Source organism: Nycticebus coucang, chromosome 9 (genome assembly GCF_027406575.1).
Source record: "Nycticebus coucang isolate mNycCou1 chromosome 9, mNycCou1.pri, whole genome shotgun sequence".
NCBI classification, from domain to species: Eukaryota; Metazoa; Chordata; class Mammalia; order Primates; family Lorisidae; genus Nycticebus; species Nycticebus coucang.
In genome coordinates, this window is record NC_069788.1 from 120,569,896 (window position 1) to 120,597,267 (window position 27,372).

Below are 27,372 nucleotides of genomic sequence, written 5' to 3' on the forward strand. Positions count from 1 at the left end.
AGAGGGCTCAGGGCTGAGAACACAGAGGTCATCAGCAGAAACAAACCTGCGACTCAGAGGGTGGACAAGAGAGGAGCTTTCCAGCACAAGTTCTTCAAACAAACTCAGAAGCCTGAGATTTCCCTCCTGCTCCTCCTCAGGGACCTGGGAAGAGCCACTTTCTTGGGCTGAGCATTGAGGTTTCTCATCAGTGCCCATTTCCTAAAAGCCGATGGCTTGACTAGGATGGCAAAGAGGGTCCTGAGCCAGGTGACAGGGGTACAGCTCTCTAACCTTGAGGATGTGCTTGTGGATAAGGCCTAGAACCTGGCTCTTCCTCTTGGTGGTCAGTTTCTCAGCCCCCAAGTACCACCATCCTGAGTGCCAGGCCCTTACTTGGGTGGCTTCTCCACAGTGCGGTAGGTGCTGAAGGCCTGGAGCTGCTGCTGGACGCCAGCCAGTGAGTTGGCAAACTTGTGGCTGTTCAGGACGGTGATGGTCTGCTCGATCCAGGTGAGCAGGTCTGAAGCCAGCCCACTGTACTTTTCGATCATCTTCTCAGTCTCAATGGCATGGTCAATGACCTAAGAAGCCACCTTGTTATTCATTCTCATCAGAAGAACAAGGCCACCAACAACGCCAGCAAAGAGGGCACCAATAAGGACCACAATCAAGAAACACCTCTCAAACCCTGGGGTGCTCCAGGTTGGGTCTGTGCTCTGAGTTCAACACTGTGGTCAAGGCAGAAGGAGTGGACTAGAGGTAGTTGAGGCCTCCTCTTGCACTGGCAGCCAGCAGAGAGCTGGCTCTGGGGCAGCTCTCCACTGTCCCCAAACCCTATGACAGTTTAGTAAGTTTGCCATGCTGCAATACCAACCATCAGGGGGCCGGGGTTTTATTTTGAAATGTTTATGAAGAATCAAGGCTGCCAGACACTGTCCTTGCTGAACACCAGGAGCACAAAGATGAATGAGAAACAGTCCCTACCCTCTAACAGAGGTGTCCTACCTGCTGCCTGTGAGCAGCATGCACGTTTTTGAGGCCTGTTTTGTTTATCTGTGGTGTCGGATACAGTGAAAATTATGTACAGCCTTTTTTTTGCTCATCAGCTTTTGTTAGTGTTTATGTATTTAATGTGTGGCCCAAGACAACTCTTCTTCTTCCAGTGTACAGCAGGAAAAAAAGGTTATACACCCCTGCAGTCTAGGAGTTGTGGGCCTAGCAGGAGACACTGGAATGTGGCAGAGGGGTAAGTTCCTAGTACATTGTGGGCCCCAAGACAGCCACAACCACAATAAACAACTCAAATGAAAGCCCATATTGGCTCCTGTGGGGACATTCCCAAGACACGGGTCTCCAAGTAGATGATGGGCACAGAGCTGCAGGTGCGGCATCTTTAGGAAAACCATCAACCTGCTTTGGAATTCAGCTTGGGAGCAATCAATGTGGCAAAGGTCAGCTTTAGAGGAAGTTGTGGGGTGGGATGGGTGGTCACAGCTGGGGGCCCAGGCCTGAAGCTTTAGGGATACAAAGGGAGATCCTCAGTCTGGATCTTGCTGAGGCAAACACGGAAAGGGTGACACTCTGGTTCCAGAGCAGCTTGGTACCTTGCCGACACGCTTGCCCTCCACAGCCAGCACCTTCATCTTGGAAAAGTAGTGGTAAAATGCCACTACGTAGGTGATGATGGACTTCTCATCAGGGTTCTCTGTAAAGACATCTGTAAGGGGAAAGAGCACATTCTCAGGACCAAACTCCTCCAGCACGAAGTTCAACCACAGCCACCAAGTGACAACTACTGGGGCAAGAATGGAAGGGAGTGATGGAATCAGCATCAGGACCACAATTATGAAAGAAGAAAAGACAGAGATCCAAAGTCCACAATGGACCTCTGATCAGACCAGGCCAGGCGCTGGGAACTAGCCTGGAGCTGAGGAGCAGGCCCAGAGCACAGCCCAGCCTGGCCACTGTGCCCACAGCTCGCCTGGCACCCGGGCCAGCCTCCAGGAGCCCTGCCAGTCCAGTTCTCTCCAGCTCAGCAGGCCCCGAACCCATCACCTCAGCACAGGGATGGCCAGGTGGGTACAGCTCACCTTCGGGGTCGAGGAGAGGGATGATGCCCAGCTGGCGCTCAGCCACATCAAATGCGTGCTCCAGGTTGTGGCGGGCATTGGAGTCCTTCAGCTTATCAAAGTTAATCAGGTCAGGTCTGGGGACGAAGTTGGACCATGAAAAGGGAATGGCCACAGCATCCCTCCCTGGGATGGAGCATTTTTGCTCCACGCTTTGGGTATGCAGGGAGATGGCCAGGCAGGAGAAGGGAGAGGAGGAGATGGGAGCAGAGCAGAGAGAGGAGCATGTGCAGGCCCCAGCATGCAAGGAGCGGGCAGCAGGCATGATGGGGAATTAAGGGAAGCAGTGATGCTACAGGAGGCCAGTGGGGAAAGGACAGGGAGCAGTGCAGGCAACCTTCCTGCAACCAGTATGTCCAAAGGCCTCAGGGAGGCTGTTCCGTCAGTCCTCACACCGTCCCCTCTTACCGGTGCTTGTGAATCAGAGCGTTAAAGGCCAGGCCATCCTTCCAGCTGGAGGTGAAGTTGGTGACATTGACATTGGGGTAGCTGCATCCAAGAGAAACATTAAGACCTAAGACACAGATTCTTTTGTGGCCCCAAGCAAGTACACAACAGAGGGCCAATACTCCAGGAAAGGAAGAGACCTGTCCCTTCTTGAGCTGCGTCAATGTGAGCGGACACAGCAGCTCAGCCACACAAAGAGGCTCCCCATAAGACGTGAACCTGTAGCGCAGACAGGCCCACAGCCCGACTACAGGTGGCCTGACTGCAGGTGGCGCTGGGAAAGAGTCCTGTGTTCCAGCCTCAGGTTGGCTGGACGAGACAGGATGGGGAGAACCAGGTCAGCACAGAGGGCTGCATCAGTTACACTGAAGCAGCTGCAGTTCTGGGTGAGGATGTCTCCTGTCCCTTGGGATGGCAGTGCTTGTGGGGAGCCAGGGGGGAAACGCAACAAAGGCCGGATCCTAGCGCATACCCTGCCGTCTTCATCTGACACCATAACAGCAATGCGTCCTTGGCTGAGCGAGTCTCACGGCCTTCCTGAGTTTCAACAACAATGTCCTGAATCTGAGAGTGGCAGGACAACAGAGATTTGAAGTGGATGTGCATCCGGATCTGAGCCTTCCTGCTCTCCCCGGAGGCTGCCCTCCTCTGCAGCAAGACACCCTGGGACCCAGGTCCCCACGGTCTACTCCCTGCCTCAGTCAGCCAGAGCAGCACCCGGATGACTTCTTCTCATCAAACTAGAGTCTAACAGGATACTGAGACAACAAGACGCCCTGTGAGGCTGGGAGACAACCTGAATGTTGGGCCGCACTGGATTATTGCTTTTGTCCTTTCATTCTTCCCAGTTCTACTACTATCACTGCCAAATCTTATGCACTCGTGCAGAGTGAAGTTGGACAGCCAGGCTGATGTGGATACTCTGAGTTGTGTGCAGTCTCCTCCTCCTCCTCGGGCTGGGTTCTTCCTGTCCCCAAACAGGTGCAAAACCCTGTTTTCCTTCTCTCACCTTTTCTAAATGTCCTTACAAATAATCTAGACTCCGAATTTCAGGGTGAGAAAATTTTCCAATCAGATCTTCAGTATTATCTTTTTCAATTTCTGAATCAAATTATTTCAAAAACCAAGAAGTTACACATGCTGGGGCAGGGGGGTGAGAAGCAGATCTTCCGGACAGATCTCAGTCCAGCTACTAATTTCCGGGGTTCAGTGATCTGGGGTGATGTGGAAGACAGTTACTCCTTCCTGCAAGCACCGTCCCATAGGACAGGTTTCTAGCCACCCGCCTGCCCCAGAATGCACTGACACTCACACTCTAGTCACCATCTCTGGATTCCCAAGCCCTGTCCAGCACTGACAGGCCCCCACTTGCCCACCTGGAAGCGGAGGATGATGGTCCAGATGAGACCCAGGACCAGGCGGTGGTTGCCGTCCACGATGTCATGGGAGCCCATGTTTTCCAGATGCACGCGCTGCTCCTTGAGGAACTGCAGGGCCTTGTCCACGTTCTCCAGGCAGTGGATGCGCATCTTCCCCTTGGTGGGCTTTGGCTAGAGGACAGCAGCGGGCCCCCATGGGCATGGAGGGGCCACATGGTTGCCCCAGAGGCAGCTGCAGCCTGGACCAACTTCTGTCGCCAGCACCTACCCTCCACCTTCCTGTCCTGACACATGTCCCTGTCATTCCTGGACACTTTTCAATCCCTTCTTTTTAGCAAAGTTCTCTCCCTCAAGCACCCAGAGCTCTGCAAGCAGGCTGCCTCGTGCCCGTCTGGTCTGAACAAACCCTTCTGAGGGGTAATGAATGGCATTCAAACATAATATCACGATCGTTAATCGGGCCCTTATGATGTGCTAGGCACAGTTCTAGGAACTATTTACTGCTGGTTGGTGATCACAGTGGCTTTTAGTTGGAGATTGGTAATGGGTTTGGCCCTGCCCAACCACACCATCCCTTGATCATCCCCAGCCCAATCTCAAGGGCAACATCACTGATGACATTTGCACATGAAGGGTCCCCAGTGATAACTCCCCAGTGGAATCTCAGCTGAGACGGTAGCAGAACCTAAGCCTGGAGTTGAAAAGGCAACAAAGAACGTGACACCTTTCACTCCCACCCTGAGGATCTCAGAGTATGTCACCAGGTGGAGGCTTCATTCCCTTTACACATGGGGTAATGGGGGTAAAGAGAGTCTGCCTGTGAGGCCCAAGATCACAAAGCTTCCTTTGCACTGAGCAAAGCAAAACGCTCTCACTACATCTTCTTCAGAGCAACAGTTCTGTTGGGTGGGTTACAACCAAGAGCACCTCTACTACATTTCCACTTGTAAGAGTAGCTAAGCACATACAAAATAGCTTCCACACTTTCCTGTTGCTTCCAAGAGGGACCACAGGCCAGCTACGAGGACCAGACCTCACTGTAAAAGTCAAGAGCTCTGTATGGCTTCTGGGAGAAGCATGCTCAGGTACGAATGGCCAGAAGGAGGCAAGAAGTTCTGGATAGAGGTCAGAGAACCCAGTCACCCAGTCAGTCACATGGCCATCTCACATTCTAAGTGTTGGAACCTCCCAAAGGAGCAGAGAGAAACCTTAGAAGGCCTTGAGAAACTGAGATGTCCCCAACACAGGCCTTTGCTGGAGAGGGGCTGATGGCACCAGCCCTGGGGCCCAGGGAAAGGGCTCCCGGCACAGAAAGGGGCTTTACCAGGATCTCCCCAGAGAGCACCTCCAGCAGCTTGATGAGCATCCGCCCGTCCCGCAGGTCCTTGTAGAGGTCTGTGATGCGGCAGGACACTCGGGCCAGGTGGGAATTCACCCATTTCGTGAAGGTCTTTTTCTGAACAACTTCTCGCTCATCTGGGAAGAGGGGGGCGGAGAAGAAGCGTGGGCAAGACCGGCAGGCTTAACAGGGTTAATGTGACCTGGGGCCAAGGGATGTTACCTTAATCCAGTGTCACTCTCCATCCTGTGCCTGACAGAGGAGGTCGATGTAGTCATTATACCCCCTTCCTGGGAGTATCTGTGACCAAGCCATAGGCTTTCAGCAACACCAATCCACATGCCATCAGAAAGAAGGCAATGAAGAGATCACTCCCACCCCTACACGTTCTATGCAAGACCTCAGGACACCCCTAATTCATCTTTCTATTTCCCTGTACCCATCAGCAAGCTCAGATTTCAATGCCAGGTTCACCCATCTGTCCATCCATCCCCCCAACAAATATTCCCTCTGCCTTGGATGCTCTCTCAGCCCTTCTACGCCACTCTACCCCCTTTCACCAAACTCCTATTCATCCTTTAGGAGCCAGTGTAAATAGTGCTTCTCAGGAGAGTTTTCCTGCCCCATTCTCTGGGGTGGGTCTCCCCTTGTAAGCCCTGACTGCTGCATTTGCATTGCCAGTTATTAGTTGAAGGTTCATCTCTTCTGTAAGACTGGAGGTTCCTTGAACCCAAGGAAGTCTGTCTGGTTCGCCCTGTCCCCAGGCCGGGGAGCCTGCCACATAGTTGGTGCTCCACAGCTGCACTGTGGCTGACTGTGTGGACATTTATTTAGTTCCTGATGTGGCAGGCCTGTGCTAGGCCTGATGAGACAGAGGTAAAGCAAACTGCCTGCCCTCAGGGAGTTCCTGGTGGGTAGAAGAGAATGATGAGGCAGGAGACATGTGGAATGTATGATGCACGTGGGCTGGGGCTACCCATTGTATTGCGATGTCTTTCTCACCCTCAGAATAGCAGAATGACAGGGGATTTTTGATCTTCAGCCCTGGGAACGTGACATGAACCCTCACCCTAAATTCCCTGGCTGAGGCTGAACCGGTACAGGTGGGCACTTCTTGGCCCCTCTGCCCAAATGATGCCAGTGACCCGTCTAGGTTAGGGCTGGAGAAGCTTGGATAAGATGCTGCCATCACCAAAAAAAGGGAAAGAATGTTAGAAGGAGGACAAAAAGAGAAAAGCAGCAAAATAAGAAAAGAAGCAAGATAGAAACAAAAGGAGAGAAGTGAGAGGAGTGAGCTCTCACTGCAGTTTTATGAAGAGTTTGTGGCAATTGGATTCTGGGCACTTGGGTTTGAAGACTCAGGGCAGGAGCTGACCTGGCAGGGAGGCTGGGACTGAGGGCTATGGAGCATCTCTGGAAGGGCTGGGGTCAGGCCACCTTCAGGATAGACTAAGAGTGGCCCAGCCATGAGGGATGTCAATGTTGCAGGAGAGGCTAACAACATGCCCAGCTGACCCCCAGCTGTGGAAGGGTTGGCTTCTTAAATTATTAAATATCTGATTTAACAACAACAAAAAGAGAAGTTCAGCCAGCTCTGCCTCAAGGGTATAATGCTGGCAGTTCCTGAGGCCCACAGCATCAGATGCCTTCCTACTTCACTGTGATTTTAGTGTTAGGAACTCAGACCCTTTATTCACATGTTCACTCATTCAGCAAACATTTACTGTACCACCAACAGGTGCCAGGCTTTGGGTGGAGGTAGGGAATTCAAGGACAGACGGTCCCTATTCTTGAGGCACACCCACTACTATAAATATGAGATCTAGGTTTGAGATGTATGTAAAGAATTCTATGGCAGCCATCTAAATAAGACTTCCAAGAGGAAAAATACTACTCCTGACTACACAAATCTTAAATAAATATAAAATTAAAACAGCATTCATTTATTCAGGACCTCTGGCTGGTTTCAGGGGGGAAAATCGCCCTTATTCTTTTGTCAGTAGAAAATTAAATCACTTTCCTGATTTCAAGGGCAGCTTCAGGCAAATGTAACTAAAGGTTTGATGATGTATGTATGGGCTGGGGAGCCAGGAAACAACCAGGTTTACTGTGGGCCATGTTTAGATTCAGCAGAGCAAGCCACAGCCCCACAGTGCTTTCCCTAGAAGCCAGATCTGTCTTTGAGCAGCTAATTCTTCAAATCAGAAACGGCGCCTTTGACTAAGGGGCTGAAATTTTAACCCCTTTAGAAGTTAAGTGCTCCCCAAGATACAGGCCTTCTTCCTTCCTCCTTTTCCTGTCTTACATAGGTGCTTGGCAAAGGGTAAGGCAGTGCTTCTAGCTAGGGATGAGGAATTTAATTCTAGACCACTGGGCTGACATGTTTATTGGTGCAGAAGTTATGAGCACCCTCACACCTCCCTGGTTTTCAACACACCAATGATCCCTCCTAGCCCCAAAATACCAGAGCCGCAGGTTTAGAACACCAGCAGGCAGCCTCTGACTGCCTTTTAGTTGAAGGCTGGGGTAAAAGCACTCAGAATCCCCAGTATCTTGAGATACTCTGCAGTGTTGAGACATGGGAGAGTCTGAGGCTAATGATGATGAGAAGTAAAGTCTCAGGGTGGGAATTAATTTCCATGAGCTCTTTTGCTTGGCTGCACGACCTCACCACATTCAGCACATTCACCCCACATGGCCCAGATGCTCCCCAGGAGCTGTTCAAGTGCAGGAATGGTGGGCGGCCCGGAGCCAACTGGGAACTCTGGTGGTATAGACAGGAGGAGAGGTGGCTGTGCACTGGGCCTGTTGTCCCTAAGGGACCTGAACCATCCTTTAGGGACCTGCTAGGAGCCAGGCCTTCCTTCCAGAGCCCTGACGCTGCCAGTGCAGGAAAGGCTTTGCTGCCATCAAACCCACGGCCTCTCCATCCCCCTCCTTTTGCTGTCCTTCCCAGGCTGTGGTCTTCCTCCTCACCCCACCACCCCAGGTGTTAGGCTTCCCCTAAGAAAACTCATCTTCCTCCCTGATCAGTTCTGATACAATTATTGACCTGGTATCAAGACTGAGTGATCTTTTCTTTACACTGCCTTCAAAGGTTTAGTTTGAGGTTGAATACACCTGTAACTCCAACATGCTCAAAAGCCCTCAAATATTTATCCACTAATAAGTGAGTTCATATGTGGGAAGTGATGGCACAGGGAAAGCATGTGCGATGGTAATGTGAGCCATCATCATTACCATCACCACTGCTGTTACCTGTGCAAGGGCCTGGCCCAGATGCTGAAGGGCACAGGGGCAGGGCTGGAGGTGGGGAGTGAGGCAGGCTCACTCTCTCCTAGGCCTCACAATCCAGGTGGGGAAACACGACCCAAACTCACAAACAGTTAATTGTGCAACCACACAGGAAATAAATGGCAGGGCACTTTACTAACATAAAAGCTACCCTGTTTCCCCAAAAATAAGACATCCTCAGAAAATAAGACCTACTTACAGGAAAGATAAGACGTCCCCTGAAAATAAGACCTAGCGCATCTTTGGGAGCACACCTTAAAATAAGACACTGTCTTATTTTCGGGAAAACAGGGTATCTCAAGGTAATAATGGGCTAGTTACCAGCTTAATGCCCAAGGGGTCTAAGAGGAGATAGGTCATTTCCAATTGGAGTAGTCGAAGGGGAAGATGTGAAGAGAACCACTTTGGACAGTCAGAAGGAGGGAGACAGAAGGAGCCCAAGCAGATAGGCACAAAATGTCAAAGCTTGTCCAGGGGCTGCTGAGTTGCTACAGGTTAGAAGAAAACATGGGGAAAACAGGTTTTAAAAGGGATGTGGAGAGCCTCGAATGAGAGGCTAAGAAGTTTATATTTAATCCTAGAGGCAAAAAACAATCACTGAAAGTATAGCAGGGTCATTTCCTGAGACATTACTTTGTAAGGTCCCCAATGATAATAAAGAGACAAAATGGTCCACAGTATGTCTCAAAAGAAGTGTGCAAAATCTACACAAAGAAAACCTTCAAAGGCTCCTGAGGTACACACAGAAAATCTGAATGAATGGACAGGCAAACTGAGTTCTTAAATAAAAAACTCAAACCAAGGTATCAATTCATCCCAAATTAACATATATTGAGGGCCAGGCGCAGTGGCTCATGCCTATAATCCTAGCAGTCTGGGAGGCCAAGGTGGGAGGATCATGTGAACTCAGGAATTCAAGACTGGCATGAGCAAGAGGGAGATCCCAACTCTACTAAAAATAGGAAAAAATTAGCCCAGGCCTGGTGGGCGCCTGTAGTCCCAGCTACTCGGGAGGCTGAGGCAGGAGGATCACTTAAGGCCAACAGTCTAAGGTTGCAGTGAGCTATGACCATGCCATGGCACTCTAGCAAGCAACAGAGCAAGACTCTGTCTCCAAAAAAAAAAAGGATTAAAAACATATCTAGAGGGGGCAGTGCCTGTGGCTCAGTGGGTAGGGCGCCGGCCCCATATACCGAGGGTGGTGGGTTCAAGCCCAGCCCTGGCCAAACTGCAACAAGAAAATAGCCGGGCGTTGTGGCGGGCGCCTGTAGTCCCAGCTGCTCGGGAGGCTGAGGCAAGAGAATCGCCTAAGCCCTGGAGTTGGAGGTTGCTGTGAGCTGTGTGATGCCACGGCACTCTCCCGAGGGTGATAAAGTGAGACTCTGCCTCTACAAAAAACAAAAACAAAAACATATCTAGAACATTTCATTTCATTTATTTTGGAGATATTCAACAGAATAGTATTTCATTTCATTTATTTTGGAGATAAAGGTATCGCTCTGGGTAGAGTGCCATGGTGTCACAGCTCAAAGCAACCTCAAATGCTTGGGCTTAAGAGATTCTCTTGCCTCAGCCTCCCAAGTAGGTGGGACTATCGGTGCCCACCACAACGCCCGGCTATTTTTTGCTGCAGTTGTCATTGTTTTAGCTGGCCCAGGCTGGGTTCGAACCGGCCAGCCTTGGTGTATATGGCCAGTGCCCGATCCACGGAACCACAAGCGCCACCCCACAGAATAGTATTTTAAATGTATTTAAATCATATAATTTACATTTGGAGGAAACTAAATGAATGATTCAAAACTTCACTGGATAGGGCGGCGCCTGTGGCTCAGTAGGTAGGGCGCCGGCCCCATATGCCGAGGGTGGCGGGCTCAAACCCAGCCCTGGCCAAATTGCAACAAAAAAATAGCTGGGCGTTGTGGCGGCTGTAGTCCCAGCTGCTTGGGAGGCTGAGGCAAGAGAATCACTTAAGCCCAGGAGTTGGAGGTTGCTGTGAGCTGTGTGAGGCCACGGCACTCTACCGAGGGCCATAAAGTGAGACTCTGTCTCTACAAAAAAAAAAAAAAAAAACTTCACTGGATAAATAAGCAAATAAAAATAGCTAGGAATGTTCCAAAAATAAGAGTAATAAAGGTCAGCCAGCCTTCCCAGATGTTTTTTCTATTAAAGAGCTGTATAGACTTATAGTAAAACTGTATTATACTAGCATGTGAAAAGATGAACACATCAACAGAACAGAAATACTCCTGGTACAGGTAGGCATTTATTATCTAATAAAAGTGGCATTTCAAATATGCAGGAAGAAGATGGATTATTTGGTATGTTAACAAAACTGGATGGCCATCCAGGAAAAGTTAGTTAAATTCATACCTGATATTGCAGGATAAATGTCACTTGAGTCAAAAATTCAAATGTGACAAAATGAAACCATAAAAAAATCAAAATCAGTCATGGTAAATGTTTTTTATACTGTTAGTGTAGAAGAGAGCTTTCAAAATATGGCACAAAATCCAAAAGCCATAAATAAAAAATCATTAAAAAAATTTGTGTGGAATAAAACATCATGAGCAAAGTCAAATGAGGAAAAATATCTATAACATACAAATTTACTACACTTACAGATTAACAAGGAAAAAGACAAAAATTGTTAACAGAAAAAAATTATGTTTCTTAAATGTATAAAAAATTATTTAAGGCTGAGTGCAGTAGCTGACACCTGTAATCCTAGCACTTTGGGAGGCTGAGGCAGGTGGACTGCCTGAGCTCAGGAATTCAAGAGCAGCCTAAGGAACAGCAAGACCCATCTCTACTAAAAATACAACAACTAGCTAGATGCTTAGGCAGGCATCTGTAGTCCCAGCTACTCAAGAGGCTGAGGCAAGAGGATCACTTGAGCCTAAGAGTTTGAGGTTGCTGTGAGCTATGATGCCACAGTACTCTACCCATGGAGACAGTGAGACTCTCTCTCAAAAAAAATTATTCAAGCTACTCACAAGTATTTTATTATTATTTTCTTTTGAGACAGAGTGTCGCTATGTCGCCCTTAGTAGAGTGCTATGGCGTCACAGCTCACAGCAACCTCCAACTCTTGGGCTTAAGCGATTCTCTTGCCTCAGCTTCCTGAGTAGCTGGGACTACAGGCACCTGCCACAACGCCCGGCTATTTTTGGTTGCAGTTGTCATTGTTGTTTAGCAGGCCCAGGCCAGGTTCGAACCTGCCAGCCTTGGTGTATGTGGCTGGCGCCCTAATCACAAAGCTACGGGTGCTAAGACTACGCAGAAGTATTTTAAAGGCCCACGTGCACAAGTGTGCACACCCGCACACATAATCTAATACATGACCTTTAATTCATTTAAACAAATTAATCCTGAAAGACATTTTTAAGACAACTGGGAAAATCTGAATATCAAATGGATATTAGATTATGTTTGGGAATTATGGTTAATTTTATTAGGTGCAACAACTGTACCATGGTTAGATGGGAAATGTTTTTCGAAGATACATACTAAAGTTATTAGAGGTAAATGTCATGGTGGTCTTTAATTTACTTTAAACATACTTTAACCTCCCCCTAAACAGATAAGCAAATAGGACAGAATATTCACGATTGTTAAATTTGGGTGATGGCTCATTACATTTTTTATCTTTTTCATATGTTTGAAATTTTCCATACTATAAGCCAAAAAGTAAAACAAAAGCACACCAAGACACTATGTTTCACTCATCAGATGGTCAAAGATCAAAAAATCTGATAAAATACTACATCGGCGAGAACGTGGGAAAGCATTCTGGAGAGGATATAATTGGGATATAATGTGGGAAAGTACTGGAGAGGATATAATTGGGACAACTTCTATGAAAGGCAATTTGGCAAGATCAACAAGAATTATAAACCCACATGCTTTTGGACCCAGTAATTCCACTTTTAGCAATTTATCCTACAGATGTATGTTTGCAAAATAGTCATGTAAGTTTATTCACTGGGGGATTGGTTTTTTTGAAATAGCAAAAGACTGGAAATAATCTAAATATCTACCAACAGGGGACTATTTAAATTAAAATATGTTCCTCTAATTAAATACTATATAACTATAAAAAAATGAGGAGGCTGTTTATGATTGTAATATAAATCAATCTTCAAGATATGTAAAGTGGAAAAAAACATAGAACAGTATATGATAAAAGGAAAACTTAACCTGGAAAATAACAATATTGACCTTTTGCTTATATGTATAAAATACTCTTGGAAAGATACATTAAGAAATGGTTAACACAGGTTGTGAGCAAAGAACTGGGTGCCTGGGGAACCGAGATCGAAGTAAAACGTATTATTTGCCTCTTAAGCTTCTGAGTTTTTAATCAATGGGAGTATGTATTGCTTATTCAAACCAGAAACAAATACATATTCCTTTTTCTAAAAAAAATATTAAAATGTTTTTCTTTCCCCCTCTTTCCAAGGTGGCCTAATTCCCTTTCAGCTTCTTTGCCTTAGAGATTTTTCAACAGGCAAAAATCCCAAGCATCTTTAACCCTTGAGCCCTCAAGAGAAGTGAAAGGGAGAGAGGAAGGTTTCAGAGGCAGGAGGCCTTCCTCCACCCCAGGACTGGAAAAGGGCAGTGAGGTCTTCTGGCAGCCAGGTACACCTGCCCCGCCCCCACCACCACCATACAACTGCTCGATGAAGATTCTCTTCAGGGTTTCAGGGTCGAGGTCCAGGCTCTTTCCCTTGCTGGTGTGACACCTGCTCCTGGCTTCCTCTTGGCTCTCCCACAACTTCCCTCCTCCCCTCTTCTGCATGCAGCATGCCGGCTGCGGCCCCACCCACTCTAGTACCTGCTTCACCTCTTAACATCATCTGGGAAGTTTGTCATCAAAAGTCCCCAGCAGGGATGTTTTAAAAATAGGAGCCTATTCTTAAGCCAAACGGTGAAGTTGAAGCATCTTATATTTGGAATCTTAATCTCCCATTTCTGAGCCCATCTATTTATTGCTTCCATGGCTTCCTATAAAACTCATGTGCTTCCTGCATTTCCTTTTCTCTGTTACAAATCTGCTCTCAAGAATCGAAAATAGCAACCTAAATAATCAACAAGGGATTATTTAATATTTTTGGTACCGTAATGAGGATATTGATCAGGCTGTAGAAGAACTTGCAATGATGACAAAGGGTATTATGATACATTTTAAGGTAAAAATTCAGATTGTCAAACTTTATGCGTAACATGACCCTAGTTTTGCAGACCTATATGCACAGAAAAAAAGCTGAAGTTGGGTGTGTATGGCTGCGGGTAAGACCGCAAATGACTTTTTTTTCTTTCTGCTTATCTATGTTTTCTAAAATTTCTACAGTGAATGTACAGGGTCTGGCAGAAGTTATGACCTTGTGTGCTTGAGTGCAATACTGTTACAGAATTATATGCTTATAATTTTTGTAATAAAAGGTTGGTATAAATTACCAGCTTATAATAAAGGGGTGTTATTAGGCCGGGTGCAGTGGCTCAAACCTGTAATCCTAGCTCTCTGGGACGTCCAGGAGGGTGGGTTGCTTGAGGAATTTGAGACCAGTCTGAGCAAGAGCAAAACCCCATCTCTATGAAAAATAGAAAAACGAGCTGCTTTTGTAGTGGGCATCTCTACAGGAGGTTGAGACAGGAGGTGAGACTCTGTCTCAAAAAGGGAGGGTTTTGGCCCCATATACCAGAGGTGGCAGGTTCAAACCCGGCCCTGGCCAAGGACTGCAAAAAAAAAGGAAAGAAAAAAGAAAAGGGGGGTGGGTATTATTTGTGCTGTTATTTGTAATTTGCATTATTTGCATGTAATTCTGTAACATAACAATATCAAGCACAAACAGACGTTATGTCTGCCAGAGCTGGTATATTACAATAAGAAACACTAGATGTCATAAACAAAAACAAGTTCATAAACCCTTAGAAGTAAATGCTGAAAAGTACAGAAGATATCTTTTTGAGGAAGTCTTCATTTTTACCAGCTCACAGCTTTAAGCTATTGGTAAAACTAGATGATCAGGAAGACAAGATCAGCTTGGGCCAGCACCTAAAAATAATCACTTCAGGTTGAACCCTTTCATAGGTTCACACCTTGGGATTTCTCTCCTCCTCATGCCAGGAAGCCAAGCACTCAGGGAACCAGAGTGAGCCGTACTTTAATTCTCATGAACTTGTGACAAACCTCAAAGACACAGATGCCAATCCATTATAAAGCCTAGCACAGGGGCAGAACTTCAGGGACACATCATAAATTATGTTGACGGCACTAATTTTACTATTCCTATTTAAGCAGTTTGGAGAGGAATTTCTCTTTCAACCAACTACCTTCCTGATATCATGCTAGTATTGTAAACAGCTAGTACATAGTTCCCCTGCCCTTAAGGATTTACAATATAGCGATGATTGATTCTAAAGTAGAAGTTTGGGATGCTTATTATGTATCTAAAACTGCAAATGCAGAATAAAATACATAAGACTGACAGTACAAGTGATCAGAAGCTGGTGTACTGGTGTACGCCTGTAAGTCCCAGCTACTTGGGAGACTGAGGCAGGAGGATCTCTGGAGCCCAGGAGTCAGGAGTTGGAGGCTGTCATGTGCCATGATCACACCTGTGAACAGCCACTGCACGCCAGCCTGACCCTCAGCCTGAGCAACACAGTGAGACTGTTTCTTTAAAAAACAAACAACAACAACAAAAAAAAACAGAAGTGATCAGAATTTTAGAGTTGAATACTAGGGAGGCCCTACCTTGGGATATACGAAAACAAAGGGAGACATTACAGTTAATAAAATGATAATTTGCATGTTTGCTCACCTGAAAAGATATTCATGGTATACTGTTACATGAAAGAGGTTCTAAGATTACATGTTATAGGTAACATTTTAATATTGACACACATAGTTATTAAAATATCTATATGAGACATTAACAATGTAGTTTTCTTTATCTGTTTTTCTAATTTATTCTATATTAAATATATATTCTTATTAATAAAAATGTTTAAAAGATAAAAGTAATCATTTTTAAATAAAATGAGATCTTTATATACTATAGCAAAAAAAAGCTATCATAAGCTATCACACACTCGTTTAAATCCAAAATTTTCTTATTTTTGAAGAAAACTATTTTTCACCTTAAGTTGGAAGATAATGGTTTTAGAATGGCAGGAAAGAAAACCCCCTCAGGTAGCAACTGGTGCATATGTGTATATGTGCATATCTGTGTGTGGGCATGTACACGTGTGCACAGGTGTGTGTGTGCATATGTATGTGTGTGTGTGTACATGTGTGCAGGTGGTGGGTCTGAGCAGCAGTTGAGAGTATCAGAGCAAAGCAGCAGCAAGACACTAGGGAATGTGAACGTTCTAGTCCAGGTACAGAAGAACTTGCAGGTGCTTATAAAGCCCCACTTCACTCGAAATTTGTTAGAGGACAAGGATTCTCACTGCCCTGTGCAAATGGGATTGGACAGGGGAGAGGCAGGAGCCTGGGAAACCAGCTCAGGGGCAGCTGCCAGACGTCTCCACTTGAGGTGACATGGCCCCACTGACATGTTAACTATGGAAATGAAATGACAGGAGCTGATTTCAAAAACACCCCAGAGCAAGGATCAGCTAGCCTTGGCAGATGTCAGTATTTGGAGGACATAAGACAGCAGCAAAAATGAGTTCAAGGTTTGATCAAAGAGGCCTAGAGCTGGTGGTGGAAGGAAAAATGGGAAGGGGCATCTCAGGCGGGGCACAAAGGAGCAGGTAACTCAGGACTCAAGAACATTTGTGGGAGCCCCAGTGCTGCAGCCCCAACAGCTGTGAGGGTTTAAGTCCTGTCCTGCCCACTTCTTGGCTTTGTGACCTTCCTCATCTGCAAAGGGGAAGAGTGATACCTACACCTGCCCACTTCACAGGGTGGGTGAAGGGCCCATGGAAAGCAGCACCTAGAACACTAAGCTGAGCAAAGGCCAGGCGTTGTCACTGTGCACGTGGTGGTGGCTGCAGAGACTGCGCTCACTGGGAACATGAGCCTGCAGAAGTCAAGGTGGCCCAGGACTCAGCCTCAGCCTAGGCAATGCCTTTAGTGAACAATTTCCAGAGAATACACTGATTTACTAAAAAGGATCAATTCCCTCCCCCCAAGCCAGGAACCAGTGCTGCAGAGTGCAGGGCAAAGCAGCACCTGTCACCACCACTCCACAGGTGGCTTCGCAGCCTGTCAGAGCTGGAAGCTCCTTCGGCATCATCTAGTTCAAGCCCCGAGTGCTGCAGGTGAGAAAACTGAGGCCCCGAGGAGCAGAGGAGTGCCTCAGCTGAGGTCCCCTAAGGAAAGTAGTAGGAGAACCGAAGGGGGAGACTGCTGGAATGGACCACTTTCTCCTCACCTGCAGCTACCAAGCTGGCTCAAGTGCCCATCTTCTCTTGCCTGGATTTATGCAGACTCCCTTCAACCTTCTCCCCTACAAAGAACCATCATTTCCCTACTGAAAGCACTTTGATGGGTTGGGAACAGCAACTCCGCCACTCCTCTGCAAATAATTCCCCTGTATAATGCCTCAACAAGCTCTTTAGAGTTTCTTTCTGTGTCCTACCAGGACCCTGATCACACCCACAGCCTACAAGGCCCCCTGCAAAGTGGCCCCTGCCCACCCCCATTGCCACTATTGATCCCAAGCTCTGACCCAGACAAGTCCCTGATCACCCTCTGGACAAACTCTACTGTTCCTAGAAAATTGCCATAGCACTAACTATCATTTGTCATGCGCGTGTATCCGTGTGTACAGACCGTATACACTACACTGTATACACGATACTCTCTCACTAGACTGTAAAGTGACATTCTCTTGATCTAGTTTCCAGAGTCTGAAGGCCAAAGGGTTTGGAGGCAAAATGTCTCCCAGAGACTCAGGTGTTGCCGACCTCCCTATAATGACAAGTCTCTCCCAGTTACGTCATTGACATGATAAAATGCAAAAATGAACAACTGCCACAAATGTTCTGAAAATAACACCCTTGGCACCTCTTCAGCTAAGCAGCTTGAGGGGATGTTGGGTGCTGGCTGCTCCTAAGGGCCATGGCGCAGTCAAGGCCTGGTGTCAGAGCTTGCCCTTGGGAACAAGCTGACAGCTCACAGGAACATCCCAAAGATGAAAGAGGCTATTAAGATGGCTCATTCAGGCTGCACAGCACAGGGGGGAGAACAGTCTTATTATTAACCTCAACATATTAATATTTGATAAAGCATCTTCACAGTGATAGATAGAAGTAATCCAGACAAGGGGAGAAGCTCTTGGTTCTGCCAAGAATTCTCCACAAGCAAGAATAGCTGTTATCAAGAGGGATGAGGGGCCACAGAAGGTGTTGCATCCTGAACAGGGTCCCCCGCGGGCCGTGCCTGCAGGTTTGTGTCTCAGCAGGTGACTGCGGGTGGTGCCTGTGGCTCAGTGGGTAGGGTGCCAGCCACATACACTGGGGCTGGTGGGTTCGAACCCAGCCCAAGCCAGCTAAAACAACAATGACAACTGCAACAACAACAAAAATAGCCGGGCGTTGTAGCGGGTGCCTATAGTCTCAGCTACATGGGAGGCTGAAGCAAGAGAATCGCTTAAGCCCAAGAGTGTGAAGTTGCTGTGAGTTGTGACACCATGGCACTCTACCAGGGTGACAGCTTGAGACTCTGTCTCAAAACAACAACAACAAAACAGGTGTCTGGGAAACGGGCCGGTCTGGTTGTGCAGTGGCCTACTCAGGTGTAGAGATTTCATAGTAGTTGACCTTCAAGAGAAAGCTGCTGATCCAATTATTTTTTTCCTCTGACAGTATCTTAAAATGATTGCTGATAAATATAGATATCTTTGTGAAGAGTATATCACGCCAATGTATAGTCTCTATTTTACGTTTTGAAATCTAAGAAAATGAATTCAATGATCTCCCATAAACACTGCCACCTTTATTGTTACAGGTAGCTAGAAAGAGACGCTGGGCCCATGGACAACTGATGCCTTGGTCTTGGGCAGATGCCTCTGAGTCTGGGGGCTCAGGAGGCTGCCAAGAAGCTGTAACCACACCCACTGTGGCGAAATCCTCCTCCTGAAGGAAATCACTCATTCTCTGGACACAAAGCCCTTCCTAAGCAACAGGGGCACCTGAGACCAGCACCATCCTGGCACTAGTATGGAAAGGGTCCAGAGAAGCCACGGCACCCTCTGTGGGAAGCTCCTGGCAGTGCAGGAAAGTGGGCAGGGAGCATGAGCGTCTGAGGCCTGGGCACAGTGGGTCAGGGCGATGTTCGGAGTCCAAGGGGCAGCAGAGCACAGGGACACAGCCTGTAGTGCACCTCCCACCCCGCTGTATTCTCTGGGTTTTCCCCAACAACCTTACTGTTCAGCCATGTCTCACTTCTAGGAAGAAGGTGCAAAGGAGCAATGCAGAAAGGAAGCTCATCTCAAGTCTGAAACATCACTTGGGTCTAATTCAAAGGCAAATGTTGAGTAGGCTACACAATTTTGTGCATCTGTTTTACAAGGAGGGGCTCTGGTTAGTCTGTCCCTTAGTAACTACTCAACAGACCGAGGAGCAGGAGGGAGAGTGAGAACATGTCAGCCCTCTCTTTTGCACAGTCCCTTCTGAGGAGACCTTGGACTCTCCCTGCACCCAACCATCCAGATGCTTCTGTGTACCAAGAAGCTGTACATCACCAGCAGGTGCCTGCGGGAAGTCGGTGCCAAGCCGTGTGCATGGGTAAGGCAGGGGAGTGTAAGGAGGGAGGCGAGGGGAGGGGCGGAGGGAACATAATACACAGGGCTTCTCTTTCTAGGGCATCTTTCTGTTGCATTCCTCTGCTCCCTCCTCTCCCAGTTGGGCCACATCTGCCCTGAGGCACCAACCTCGCTGAGTCACCAGAGCCCACAGCCAGGTGTAGGGGAGGAGTGTGCAAGCAGGCAAGGGATATGGAGGGCGGGCATTCTGGCTGGTAAGTTCCCTGCAGCCTGCAGTGCTTCATCCTTCATCCAGACGGCCACAAATGTTCACTGAGTGGCTCCCCGGGTGAAAAGGGAAGGAAGGAAATGAGGGTGTATGGCGATGAGGGGGCTCTAGGATACTCCGGGAGCCTCCTACTAAAGCACGACGGCTAGAATCTTATGGAAAGTAGGATCTTGGACTTTCTGCTGCTCCCCTTCCTCTAATCTCTCAAAGCAGGTGGGAAAGTAGGAAGGTGCAGGAGGCAGCCATCAAAACACAAACAATGGTCCCCTGTCTAGGAAGGAGGCTCAGGGCTACCGGCCACTTACCCCAGGACGCACTGTCAGCTCAGAGACTGACATCAAGAAGGTCACATCTGCTCAGGGATCTACAGGGTAAATACTCCTGCTGAGCTGCCAGCCCTTCCCTTGGCATTGCCAAGGTCAAATCCTCCCCCCCTTACAGAAGCCTCCTACAACATTTTCTTACCTACCTCCCCTTTCACCTTAGTTAGGTTGACTCCCAGTTTCCTGTCGAAAAACATTCATTCTGGAGAAAGGTCAGGTTTTTATATACTAGGGCAGAAAAACTAGATGGCTTATTTCTTTAGGCACAGGAAGGAAGAGAGGGAAAGGCAGAACCAGGAGTATTTCCTTTGGTGCTGAGAGTTGACTTAAGAGGCAGGAAAGATCACCACGTCCAGTCATCCAAAGGCAGGTCACTAAGTAGAGAAGGACTAGAGGAGCTGCCCTGCCGGGAAGAGTGTGCAGGGAGGCTCGTCATCCTTTGGTTCTTGGACCTCTCATGTCACCCAGCCAGATGGCAGAGACATGGTGTGGATCCCAGCCTGGACGGCCTCATGTAGAGAGAGACCTGCAGGCTGTGGCATCACCCCACAGCATGGGGGCCGGTGGCTGGGGAAGGGGCCAAGAGCTCTGAGCACAAGCACCTACAGTCCCAGGGCTTCACTCCTTCTTCCAACTCAGACTTCCAAGGCAAATGAGGGTAGGAGTGTTAAGCAGGAAGAAACAGGTCCTGGGACAGGCCGAGGTACCTGGACAAAGACCAAGATCAGGATCTTAAAGGTATGAAGTTGGAAAACAGAAGGGATGCAAAGCACCAGGTTGAAGTTTCTCAGCACTGACAGTATCTGACGTTCACCTGGCATTTTGTTACTTTCATACACTTTCTCTTATTTGATTGTCACAAACCTCAGAAAGTATGACCATCCCCCTTTTACAAAACAGAAAATTGCATCAGCAACCCTCCACAGCGGGAGCTGGAGGGGTGGAATCAGATTTGAAGCTTGGTCTCGGGACATGCTCCTCCTCACCCTGGGACCTTCAATTTCAGAAAGAAGATGCCAGACCAACTCCCCGTCTCTACCACCCACACCTGTGGATCAGATCACCACGGTCTTGGACAAACACAGGGTGGATGCCTCCTTAAGATTCCTACAAAGGGGCTCAGTGCACAGTAGCACAGTGGTTAGGGTTCCAGCCACATACATGGAGACTGGTGGGTTCGAACCCAGCCTGGGCCTGCTAAACAACGACAACTGCAGCAAAAAAAACAGCTGGGTGTTGTGGCAAGTGCCTGTAGTCCCAGCTACTTGGGAGGCTGAGGCAAGAGAATCACTTAAGCCTAAGAGTTTGAGGTTGCTGTGAGGTGTGATGCCATGGCACTCTACCCAGGGCAACATAGTGAGATTCTATTTAAAAAAAAAAAAAAAATTCCTACAAAGGGAGAGTGGCTGAGAGCAAACTGATATGATGGGCCCAATGTAGCTTCTGCTTCCTAAAGCCTCTTTGGAAAGGCTGACCTTTGCCTAGACTGCAGAGGCAATCCCAAAGACAGTACTGAAAAAAAATACCAAGAAGTAAAGACTGGGGAAGGCCAACAAGCTCCGCTCTGCCTACCCAGCAGTGGGTCCATCTGGCCACTCTACTTTGGACCTTTCCAATTCTTTTGCTGCAAGCCCAGGTCACTCAGATGGACTCTCAGGAGAAGGAAGACAGCAAAGTAGTTAGGCTGTATACTTTCAAAAATCTTGAAAGGCCCCCAGCCTGACATGCTTACTTGTTAGCTAGATAATTGAATTATCAAGGTCCAGGCGTGCCACTCTATGCTCTGTTGCCTCCTTCTCCCTCGGGACATCCAGATTCTTTGGCAGGGTGAGTAACAGGTTCAGCCAGGCACAGCCAAGGTTAGCAAAGGCTCCTTTCTGACCAACCCAGGATTGACCATTAAGTGCAAAAGGATGGCTGCCTTCCTGGGCCTGCCTCTCTCATCCCTCTCCACCTATTTCCCCAGCCACTCAAGCAGACCTGGCTGCCATGCACAAAGGCCAATGGAAGAAACCTCAGCCCACCTGCCTGCCAGAATCACATGCACTTTTCAATTCCCATTTCGAGGACTGCCTCCTGATTCTCCCTGCCTCTCCTCCTTGGCTCTCTCATCACTATTTAATTTATGAGCCTTTCCTATGGTTCTTCTCTAATTCTACTCATGCTAATTAATTATGAACATAGTTCGTCTTTCCCTAGTAGATTATGAACTCCTTAGAGACAGATAATATATTGAATTCATCCTTGTGGTTCCCCTGTCCCTTTCATGTCTGGCCAGTGGTTTAGTTTTAAACATAGTAGGAGTACAAAAAATAATTGTTAAAACGGTTTACCTTGGTTTCTTAAAAAAAGAGGTGTCTGTGAAACAGATCAAAGGATCTCTGCACAGGGACAATCCCCACTTCTCATACAGTGCACTTTTCCTTCTCCCTCTACCTATATCCCCAGAGCCACCACAGCCAGATCCCGGCAAAGATACAAAGAAGGCTAGCAACGCCACGGGTTTGGAGCATGGTTATTTAAAGAAGTTAAAAGTCATATGCAAAATCAAGGGGTCCCTGCTTTGGTCTGAACTCAGGGAAAACCAATGAAGAATTGTGTGGAGTTAGGGCAGGTGAGAGGGAGATGAAAGAAGAAGAAAGGGAATTTTCTGCAAAGAGCAAAGACGCCAAGGGTGATGGCTGGGACCCGCCCAGCTTCCCATCATGACAAGGGAGAAAAGATACCACAGAGGATCCTTTTACAGGATGTTCCTTTTTACAACCTAGACACCCCCAAGGTAAAAGAGTCTTTACCACTCCAGAGGAGACTCGGGCCCTGCTTATGGCTCAAGGTCAGCTAGGACTGAGGCATCTGGGGGTGGAGTTGAGGGGGAGGTGGGAGAGGACCACCGTGAACTTCAGATGGGGCCATCAGGGACAGGACGTGGAGAATCCCTCCAGAAGGTGTTTATGGGAAAGGTCTCACTCTCCTTAGCAGGAAGGAAGGTGGAAACAATTGATGACAAGGAAAACAGATCCAGTCAGGCCGCCCACAGGTGGGTCAGGTGAGGGAACCCACCCACAACATGTGCACACAATCCACATAACTCCGAGTTTCTCTAATGGCCAAGGACATAGGGTCTGATTACAATCACCCTGGGTCAAGTTCAGGGAGGCAACAGTCACAGGGGCTAGAAAAAAATTCCAAGAATCAGCTCTTAGCCAGCAGGGGGAGGAGAAGCCATTTCTACTAGAGATTTAAGATAGTGTCTCTTCTCTGTGTGTGAGAGACAGAGAGAGAAAGAGGTTCATCTATTATGAACCTGCTAAGTAAAAATCTAATTCTAGTTTAAGGATGAGAGGTTTCATATAGAAAATCCTTCTTCCTGAGGCAGACTGGGGAAGATGAACACTCTTTTCTTTTGGGACCATAGAGAAGATGATGATAATTCCTCTCTCTGGGCCCAGACAGGAAATCAGGGTGCACAATGAGGCCTCACACATGTGTGCCCAGCTGTGCTGCCCTCAACACTCCTTCACTGAGATTTTCTCATGTTCCTCACTTTATCTGCAGGTCACTTAGGGTGGAGACAGAGGTCAGGGCTAAACTTCAGCACCTCCTTGCCTCTCAGAGGCACTTGGAGCAGCGGCTGCCTGAGCTAGGCAGACACGTCTCCATCACTGCCACACCAGGGTGCACCCCAGCACACACAGAGGATTCCCCATAGGTGGAGAGGGTGAGAGCCTCAGGATCGTAAGGATGCCCCCCAACCTCTTTGTCCCCAAGCAGTACCTGCCAAGGCCTTGATCCGGGATCTCTCAAAGAGCCTGGCTGAGCTGTTGTCATTATCCAGCTCGTCGTCCGGGGCATCCCAGCGGGCATTGATCCGGCTGTACGGTGGCTGGTTGCCCACGTTTTCAAACTCCGTGGCCGATGTCATGTCTGCAGGCTCTTCTCAGCAGCTGCGTCTGCCTCAGTCTTCATGGGAGGGTCCCTGGGGGGGACAGCAACACAGTCAGAAGGTTAGCTCCCCACCCCCTCAGACTTTTTCTCAAGGGAAACTTATTCGGAGCATCCAGCAGGAGCAGATCCTCGCGGGAGGAGCACGCTGTGTCATCAACCTGGGCATGCGTCCCACCCAGGGTCTCTGGGTTGTTTGCTATAAAATATTGCACCAGCAGCAGCAGCAGCAGCAGTGGCAGCGGCGGCGACGGAGAGCTGCATGCAGCAAGGGTCAGGACGGCCAGCAGGTGGAGACGTCAGTCTCTGAGAGCTGCTTCCTCCAAACCCACTGAGCGGCTGGGGAGCTCAGCAAGGGGCAGCTCTCCCAGGAGCCAGAGGGTGGTGGGGGTCGAGCTGGGACAGGCCGCCCCCCCCCGCCCCCATACACCAAAGCAGGACCCACCTGGAGGGATAGGCCAGGAGAGAGGAGAAGCTGAAAGTCAGCTGAGTCCAACTCAAATGTGAACTGTGGGGAGAGATGAAAAGTGACAGCTAAGCCACTGATGCCACCAGCCTGGGGCAGTTGCCCTCCTCACTGAGGCTGCCCTCTGAGTTTTCTCCTTGCAGCTAATATTCAGAAAGCTGAGCTCCCATTTTCTGCCTTTTCTGAACTACAATCAGGTGCTCAGACAAGGTGCCCTGTTGAGTCCCAGCACAGACAAGCAGCCTGACGTCCCCACATTGGCACGGCGGCCCCAGGAGTGGTAGTAAGAGCATCCCATGGACAGTGGAGTTGTGTGGGGGAACCTATGAGGCGAACAAGCCCATCAGAAGCACTGGGCCCTGACTCATCATTGATCATTTTTGCTCATTCATTCACTCACCTACTCACAATTAATTCAAACACGTACCAAGCCCCACCTAAGGGGCAGGCACTGTGCTAGACAATTCTGAGCAAGACAAGAAGGATCTGGCAGGGAAAAATTAAACGTGATGTATGCCACGTAAGGTGGGGCTGGGGCTGGTGGCAGGGGAAGGGAAATCTAAGTAGATTCCTAAAGGAAGGTTGGAGGTACCCACAAAGGGACAGGTAGAAAGGGGACAAGGATGAGGTGCAGAGTTCTGAAGGTGAGAACGAACACAACAAGTTTTTAGCATCTTAACAAGTGACTAGAGGGTGCAGGTGGGATTGGAGAAAAAAGCAAGGAGGCGGTGGCCAGGGAGGCCAGACTCTGCCCCAAGTCCCCTGGGCTTGGGAAAGATGACTGGCTTTCCTCCTCTGCACCTGCCATTCAGTTCTCTCTCTGGGGAGCTTAAGGGACTCCCAAGATCAAGTTTGTAAGAGAGAAAGGGGGCCCAAAGCTTCACATCCAAGAGAGCAAAAGGGGGTGGAGGAGGTTGTGGGGCAGACACATGACACGTGTCGACAGCCAATGAGTTGGCAGTACAGCACTTCCCCTGTGGACACGTGCACACACACCATACACACATCCAACACACACAGAGCACGCAAGTCAACACACACACACACGCATCTAAGCAGGCACACGACGGCAGAAGTCCTGCAGCACACTCCAGACGCCTTACTTTCCAGACATAAAGCTACTTCAGACTCTTTTTTCCCCAATCTGATTAATCGACCCCACCACATCCCTTTAAGGTAAGAGAGGAGCCAGAATTATCCACCCTAATTGCACAACAGAGAAAACCAAGGCCTCCCCAAGGTCATCTAGGGAATCATTGCTGCATCTAGGACCAAAGCACAAAGCCCAGTTTACGCTCCATGACCGGACAGATCTCAGGATATAGCAGGTGGGGAAAGAACATAGCACATGGAGATGGAGGGCATTCCCCAGCCACCAGGGCATGGCAAAGGTGCGTGCCACTCAGGTGAAGGGAAAGCCTACGGTGGGGAAACCAGCCATCACCCTGAACATGGTACGCCCCGCGATGTTGCACCTGTGCCCAAGACCACTCTTGTCCCTGTAAACAGCCTGACTTCCTCCACAGACAGATGCGCTACTTCCAGGGCTGAGATTTCCTACTCAACTGGCTGGACAAAGATAGCTGGGAAGGATTCCCCACTGCCCACGCCTTTCCCTACTTCCCTTAAGGGACACTACCAGTGGCTTAGATTTCTGATAGGCTGACCACCTTGTCTAGGGCCATATGTTTGTCCCGGAGAAGAGCCAAACTGCCAGACATAGGAGGCAAGGTGAGATTGGACCCTAAGCATAGGAGGTAACCAGACCCTGGCCCTCCCTCTTCCTTCTATGCTATTTTTAAGAGCAGTGGAGAGAGGCCCAGGCTGTGAGCTAGGGAGTGAAATTACCTTTGCCGCAGCTCCGTAAATAAGTCTGCCCCAGAAAGATGAGCCCAAGCAGGCAGAGACTGGCAGGCCCAGCATTCAAGACAAGATCGATGGCTCTGGGTGCAGAAGAGCAGCGACTCGACAGCAATTCATCCTGCTTAAAAACGCCATCCCTCCTGTGGCCGCGGCTGAGAGAAGGCAGCAGCCAGGCGGTGGCTCTGACAGGAATGGAGGGGAACATGTTTATGCGTCTCTAAATATACAGCTGTAGGTTTTTTGTTTGTTTTTGTTTTGGGAAGACTCAAGTCCCTGAAGACAAATGCTGGGAAAGAAGACTCAGAAATGAAAGAGAGGCCCTCTTCCTCCTCCTCCACCACCGCGCCCACCCCAGCCCCTGCCCAGATGGCAGCTCGGCAGAGTCAAGGGGGTGGTGAGACAGGGCCAGTGTGCTCAGGCAAGGAAGCACTCGGGGGATATGGTATGAGAGGCAGAAAGGAAATAAATGAGCAACCAGGAAAGCTAAAGATGGTTATTTCAGGGGAAAAAACAAACCCCAAGATGTGCCTGCCCCAGACCAGATTTACCTAGTGCTTCCTCAGTGTCTATTTCCTTGATTGTACAGGGGCGCTTCAAAGGCCTGGCTATAAAGAAACCACCAGGACTAAAAAGAATACACTGTGTTGGGGGCTCACAGTGGGGACAACCAACCAAATGGGGAGCCACAGAAATGACGCTGGAGTTGATACCTGCAGGGAGCTTGGAGTTGAGATGATCTGGTCTCATTTTCAAGTCATCTTGTGCATCGAGAGTGGCCCTCCATGAGTCATGGAGGACAAGTACCTAGCTAAAATTTGACCTTAAACTGCACTTCACACCCATCAGCAACCCAGGAAGAAAGGCATGAGCAGCAGCTTCTTGTTTGTTCATTCTCCAATTCATCTTTGAGCCCCCAAGACGCTCTTCTCTGAACCCACCAGACCTCGTCAAAGTGGAGATGGGTCTTCCCTGGTCTGCGTGATCCATGCCCAGGGAGGTCAACCTGTCTAGCAGTTGGAAAGGCCCATCCTGAAATGCGCAGCCCAGAGTCACGCTTACACGTTAGCGTCCACCACCCTCAAAACCCAGTGGGGAGGGTCCCTACAAGACCTGCCCACAGCTCAGCACCCAGTTGCTCACGGGATCTCACAGAGTGCTCACCCATGAAAGAACACTTCCTTGGTGAGCGCCTTTCACAGCATCACTGACGCAGCCTGCTCTT

At 48.6% G+C, this 27,372-nt stretch overlaps 1 protein-coding gene across 5 annotated transcripts in view; it reads right to left on the minus strand.

The window, feature by feature from the left end:
• Positions 1-27,372, minus strand: part of SPTB (spectrin beta, erythrocytic) — a 126,767-nt gene that overhangs the window by 46,379 nt on the left and 53,016 nt on the right. For 2 of the 5 annotated variants that reach the window (XM_053601067.1, XM_053601069.1), the window contains exons 2-10: positions 24,267-24,329; positions 23,654-23,855; positions 5,262-5,413; positions 3,935-4,108; positions 3,031-3,122; positions 2,520-2,600; positions 2,073-2,188; positions 1,587-1,699; positions 376-563 (exon numbers count right to left, since the gene is read on the minus strand). In XM_053601067.1, the coding sequence (XP_053457042.1) occupies positions 376-563; positions 1,587-1,699; positions 2,073-2,188; positions 2,520-2,600; positions 3,031-3,122; positions 3,935-4,108; positions 5,262-5,413; positions 23,654-23,801 (1,064 nt within the window). In that variant the 5' untranslated portion in view covers positions 23,802-23,855; positions 24,267-24,329. Of the gene's footprint in view, positions 1-375; positions 564-1,586; positions 1,700-2,072; positions 2,189-2,519; positions 2,601-3,030; positions 3,123-3,934; positions 4,109-5,261; positions 5,414-23,653; positions 23,856-24,266; positions 24,330-26,135; positions 26,333-27,372 lie in introns of all 5 variants that reach the window. The other 3 variants (XM_053601066.1, XM_053601070.1, XM_053601068.1) reach the window with 2 other exon arrangements.